At 40.5% G+C, this 6,513-nt stretch overlaps 1 protein-coding gene across 1 annotated transcript in view; it reads right to left on the reverse strand.

The window, feature by feature from the left end:
• Positions 1 to 5,213, reverse strand: part of LOC101847281 (40S ribosomal protein S26) — a 13,909-nt gene extending 8,696 nt beyond the window's left edge. The window contains exons 1-2 of the mRNA XM_005105837.3: positions 5,117 to 5,213; positions 1,153 to 1,330 (exon numbers count right to left, since the gene is read on the reverse strand). Coding sequence (XP_005105894.2) covers positions 1,153 to 1,330; positions 5,117 to 5,119 — 181 coding nt within the window. The 5' untranslated portion in view covers positions 5,120 to 5,213. The remainder of the gene's footprint in view (positions 1 to 1,152; positions 1,331 to 5,116) is intronic.
• Positions 5,214 to 6,513: the final 1,300 nt, after the last annotated feature.

The raw sequence follows: 6,513 nt of genomic DNA on the forward strand, positions 1-6,513 counted from the left end.
GACATTGCCACATAGCACGAATGAAGTTTGCTTTTCCACAAGTTGAACGATCGCTTCTGATATGTCATCAGTGCGGAGCTGGATTGTGGGTGTCTCATTTTCACACAGTAGCATACTTAAGTAGCTATTGTTAGAATTAGGGGGAAAACATTTTTAAAAATAAAAATGCAGTTTTATAGATGCATCAAATATATTCCCCTCCTTGACCAAGAAATAAAACAGTGGCTAGGAATTTCATAGCAAAGTGAAAGACTAGTAATTTAAAGTGCTGCACTCTTTAGTTTCAAACTACCAAACTAAAATTAATATACAACTATGAGATACCAACAATGACAATTGTTTTAACTTCCTTTTAAAAAAAAGGTCATGGCAGACCTTCAAGCATTTTTAAAAATAGCCGAACATTCCCAAATCACCCTGTTGTCACCAATTTTTTTTTTTTTTAAAGGGGGGGAAATTTCTCTCTTTCGTATACGCTAGCTTCCGAGATATCTCTCACAGCTGCAGCCTCCAGTGTTTATGATCACGAATTTCTAAAAATAATCATTATATAAGAAAATAGTTTTAAGCCTAAGCTTGGAATTTCAATCCCAGTGGGGCATCAAAGAAAATCACTAAAACAAATCTGCTGGCAACGTTTAAACAGTCAAAACATAACATTACCAATAAAATGTCTCAATCGTAACGTGCGACAAAACCCATGGGAGGACATTGCCACATAGCACGAATGAAGTTTGCTTTTCCACAAGTTGAACGATCGCTTCTGATATATCATCAGTGCGGAGCTGGATTGTGGGTGCAACAGTTCCACATGGTAGCATATTGTTAGAATTAGGGGGAAAATTTTTGTTTTTAATTAAAATGTACTTTTATAGATGCATCAAATATATTCCCCTCCTTGACCAAGAAATGAGAAGGTGACCAGGAACTACATAGCAAAGTGAAAGACTAGTAAGTGCAGCACTCTTTAGTTTTCAACTAAATTAATATAACCAACAACTGTGAGATACCAACCATGACTTCAATTGTTTTAACTTCCTTTTAAAAAAAAAATGTCAAGGTAGGCCTTCAAGCATTTTTTTTCAATAGCTGAACATTCCCGAATCACCCTGTTGTCACCAATTTTTTTTTTAAAAGTGGAATTTCACTCACTTTCGTAGACGCTAGCTTCAGAGATATCTCTCACAGCTGCAGCCTCCACAATGTTTCTGATCACAAATTTCTTGATGGCCTTGTCCTTGGGACAGCAGCGGGCACAGTTGGTGCAACGCACATACTTGACGTGGCCACGGCCCTTCTTATTACGTCCGTTATTCCGGCGTTTGACAGTCTGTGAAAAAATATATAAATTACCGTTAACCTTTCACAAAGCAGTTTTGTCATGAATGAGAATACATTGGATGACTTAGGTACAAAGTCAGGAGTGTGCGCAAAGGGAGATTTAGGCAGGAAAAAAAAGTCTATTATTACACTTGGCCTCATCGCATATTAGTCTAATAATTCGTAAAATAAAAAAGTGGGGTTTCAGAGAAAAAAGTTGCCCTGAAGTAATAAAAGCTGATGTTTCGGGATTTGGCACTCTTTGGGAGGAGTAGTTTCGGCCGTAGAACAATTTGCATTATATTTTTGAAAATATATGCATCTAACTATGGCCTATCCCCGCATTGGACAAGTGTCTCGTTATTTCAGGACTCGTTATAAGAAGACTCCACCGTAGTGAAATTAGCAGGAAAATGACCGCTTAAGTTTGATAACTCGAACAGCTAAAGAGAAAGAGTTAGGAAGTCCTTGAAAACTGAAAAAACGATATATTTTGTGCCTTTCATCAAAGCTTTCAGTAAAATTCACATGGAATTGTTTTTGAATGAGATCATAGCAATGCCAATCGGGCTTTCCCGCGAGGCGAAAATTTGGTCCCCGTTTACGGGCGATTTTGCGGACCCGGCCGAAGCGTAGGTGACTAACTTTGTCAACCTCGGTCTGCTCTATTTCCGAACCAATCCGAATGAAACTCGGCAACCAATCAGAAAATAGGGCAAACTAATGATATGTGGACGTTGAAGTTCGTACACATAAATTAACCTATACTTTTGGTGTCGGGAACACTTTCGTATCGTGTACACCGAAAACTATAAGGAGTTTGAATTTCAACACCCAGATGGTAATAGATCTATCTATCCTCTATAGTGTGCTCAAATTTGAGAGTTCTGTGTCAAGTAGTTGTTTAGACCCGATCGTAAATCTACGACTACCCCCCTATCCAAAGCGGCTTCGCACGGAGACCGGCCATTTTCCCTTCACTCTCGTGGCAAATGTATGTGACCTACAAATCCCCGCATGACTATTCCGGGCCCGTTCATTGGTCACTTGAAATAGGGCAATGGCGGGCGGGCGCATCCGGTTGTTTTTCTCTCTATTCCCCTGTAACATCGCAATGGGGGTATTCCGAGGCGAGGTTATCTCGTCTCGGGGTGTTCGCGTCTCAACGGGGAAAAAGAAAGTTTAATTGTACGGCATGCTAGATTGAATTAACTTATCTTTTACGGTTGGCATGGTCTAAAGTCATCATAAAAAGCTTTGCAATTATGTAGTCACGCTGCCGACATATATTCTTAAAGATCCCATGCTGTGATACGATGCTATAAATAAAATGGACTCATCCCGACACCCCTTTTTCGCAAAATCGTAATATGTACACCACAATTTTAATTATAACAAAATAACTACGAAATTGGTAGTAAATCTGACTGCAGAAATGATTTCTACACTCAAAAACACATTGGGTAGCCCAGTTTCTCTCGAACACTCGGATTAGTTACCGAGATATCGTCGATTTTCATACAGAATCTGCTACTGCGTGGTCCACGTTTTAGGAGTATTTTCCTATATGTGGGTCATCCATATTTTGCCGACCTTTACAACCCCATAACTTTTTTATTTATGAACCGATTCTCAAAATTCAAGAAGCATAATTATTAGAATTGAAAATTCTTTCTTAGGTACCAAAAAAGGGGGGCAAAAGTGAAAATTTAAATTTTCATTGGCATTGCTAGAGAACATAAAGTGGTTTGAGATCCCAAAAAAAATCGATAAAAATCGCCTGGTGCCAATCGCCTAACACGCGCAAAAATGCCTGCTTCTCCAATTTTGCTATTTTGATGAGCGCCACATGCCCTTCCAGACAGAACGTCAACATGGCTTTTGCGTATTCGTTACTCGTCCGCATTTCCGGTGAAATGCCAAACCGCGAGTTTAGTTACATTTTCACTTTTGCAGCCGTGTGTTTACTTTTGCTTAGACAACAGGAGCATCACAGTCACCTCCGCCAACTCCTTTGTTGACGTACATCATGGCGCACAGCCAAAGATGTAAGATTGTGGTTTATTTAACATTATTTTTACAAGGGGAACACGAGTCAAAGCCTTCTTTATGCGTGTAGGCCATCTTGAGGGAGGCATTGCGTTGTCAAGAGCGACATGCTCGCAGCTAAAGGGATTTGAAAACTAAAAACAACATGCATGTAGGCCATCTAAATCTAGAATCTAGATAAGACCTGAAATCTTGGCATTCCCTCGAAACCGGGGCTTTGTTACTGTGCATCACAGCGAGGCAGCGAAGACTGATGAGACTCACGCACTAGGCTAGATCTAGCCTAGTTACCCTTGTAGCGAAAGACACGCTGTCTGTCCATCTGCCTCTCTTTCCCTCTCTCCCAAGGTTTGGTAACAAACGAAAGTCCCCATTTGGTATTTTTGTAACATGTATTACTACATGTACTAAATTCTTCTTCCTCTTCTTCTTGTTCTCCTCCTCCTCTTTCTCCTGCTTCTTCTATGAGCGCTTCAAACCCACTGTGAGAAGATGGTCAGAGGCGTGAGACACTGCGATGCCTCACATAGACATGTTTACACCGCCACCGGGACAAAGTCACAGGTCAGTGAGGACAGCATATTTTCGATCTGGACTTCAACCTTTCCGGCAACGTATCTAGATATATTAGATCTAAAAGTCTAGATCTAGATCTAGATCTAGATTTAGATTTAGGCCTACTGCTCGGAACAGGCTGAGGTGATTAACTACACAGCAAGAATGAATTAGAGCACATGTCATCCCACAAGAAACATTTGCCACTCTTGAACAAGAAGATGGTGATACCATCTGGCTTTTTTCCATATCCCCCCCCCCCCGTCAGTCAAGTCTGAAAGGTTGAATGATGGGCGCTTTTTCGGTAGTTCCCACCCGCATTTGTTATTCGCCGGTTTTGGCCCCAAGAGTAGGGGGGTTTCAGGGTGGCTTGCCCCCCTGACCGAATAAAAACAAGGTGGGGGGTTTCAGGGGGGCATGCCCCCCTGAATTTTACCACAATTTAATGTTTTGCAGTTGTTAGGTTTGACATCTTAGCTTGCCGCGAATCAAACGTATATAGATCTAGATGTAGGTCAGGCTCTATCAAATAAGGGGGGTGGGAACTACCGAAAAAGCGCCGAATGATGCACGTTTGAAGTTTTGTAAACAAGGAACAATAAATTTGAGACAACCGAGTGGTCACTGGGTGTGTAGATCTCTAGATCTAATGCACCCAAAAATATATGTCTGCCCACAAAAAAATTGCATCTGCGGATGTGGGCCAGAGTGAAGAGAAAGTAGTACAGTTGTCTTAGTAGAGTCACGGATTGTCTTAGTCTTAGTCATCTAATCTAAATTGACAGAAAAAAATGGTGAACAAAGAAAGAAGGGGCAGATTCCAACAAATAAGCAACCAGCTCAGTGGAATTGATAGTAATAAAGACATTTAAAACGTGATTCAGTTTGCAACAAAACCATTGCCCTTTATGCTTGGTATGTTGATTCGTGGTGACAAAAGAGAAACTTGGAATTTGCTAAATGCTCTCCCCACGTTGCCTGGGCGTCCCACAACACCGACAGGCTGAGTGGACTGAACATAATTCCAATTTGATTACAAAACGAAATTAAACGTCAAACGTGATAATATATAAATGCATACCAAACAAAACTTAACTTTTAAATCCTATATTTACACTCTAAATATAATTCAGAGCAAAGAAATCATACTTTTTTCGTAAAAATCAGAGAGAGAAATCGCACGCGGACTTACCATGATGGCGACTGTGCGGAAAAGGAAGACAGGAAGTGGAAGTGGAGCAGTTGTGGGCTTTTCGAATCGATTCCTTTGTTGAAAAAAATCGCCAGCAGTTTATCAGAGTCGAATATGTTTCGATGGTTTATTATTATTATATTACGACCCTGACATTATTTCTGAGCTTGGTGTTTTGAGTAGCTTCCAGGACAGGTTAGATTTTTTAGATGGCACTAGGAACTAAAAATTTTTGTTTCGAAAAATAATTGACATAAAAGTATATCGTATCGTGGTGAGATCGAGTCCAGGAGAAGGTATCGAGTTTCTGTACAATCGTTTAAAATTTTAGATTCGTAAAACAAAACGAAACAAGCCAAGCCGAATATAAAATTTAGAAATGAGGGCCCAAAGTAAACAAAAAAAATCGGGAAGGGAGGGGATCAAGGACTAGATTTTGGTTTTAGTCGGTGTTGTACAGGGGTTTTTTCCCCAAAACTAATTTATTTTTGTTAATTTTTGCGAAATAAAAAAATTACAATATTTTTAAATATCATAGGCTGCAAAAAGTTAAAAGTGCACAAAGGTTCGTCAGCCTTGCAAAATACTTGAATTGTTAAATGAAAAAACGAATTTTATGACATAAGATTTAAAAAATCTCATATCAACCGTTCTGAAGTCGGCAACTCCCAAAAATCCCCTTCCCATGCTGGGGTTAAGCTCTAGATTTGCTAATGTTAAAAACTGATCCATGTATAATTTCCAGTTTGACTTGTTTACACATGTAAGTAACATAAGAAAATCAACGTTCCGTTTTAATCATGTACACGTCAACTTTGCTGCTTGCTCTAAGCAAACCAGTAAAGATCGACTTGTAAGTTGTTGCAAGGGCGTAGGCTTCTACTTATTGTTTCAAACTCTATAGGCAATATTACCCTGCTCCAAGCCATGATGCACACGTGTGTACCGGTACCTCACTTTTCTAATTCTTTGCTCTGGCCGGGTTGTTTTGGCCCCTGTTTAATTTTCAACAACAATTATTACGTCACTGGTGAATAAAGCCATAGAAAGACTTGCCACTCCCACCTGATTTTTATTGGTGCTGTCGGTTCCAGCTAGTCCGTTTGACGTTTGGCTGCCTACCGTGATAACCCGCTCTCTGCCCAAGTCCCGCCAGACAGATCACGATCTATCTGTGATGTGTCAATAAATTGGACGAAGAGCCATCGGACCAGCCAGACAAAGTTTGAATAACTAGATCTATTGTTCCACTCGTGGGGACGACAGGGGTATGCATAAGGTCAGGGTCAGAGTTAACGTTATACGGGGAGCCCACTACGGCTGGAACAGGCCGATCGCCCCACTCGGTCGCCTGGAACTGAAAACAAACACGTTTATTTTTTAGGCGACCGAGTCGG

The sequence above is a fragment of the Aplysia californica genome, unplaced genomic scaffold, assembly GCF_000002075.1.
Source record: "Aplysia californica isolate F4 #8 unplaced genomic scaffold, AplCal3.0 scaffold00495, whole genome shotgun sequence".
NCBI classification, from domain to species: domain Eukaryota; kingdom Metazoa; phylum Mollusca; class Gastropoda; order Aplysiida; family Aplysiidae; genus Aplysia; species Aplysia californica.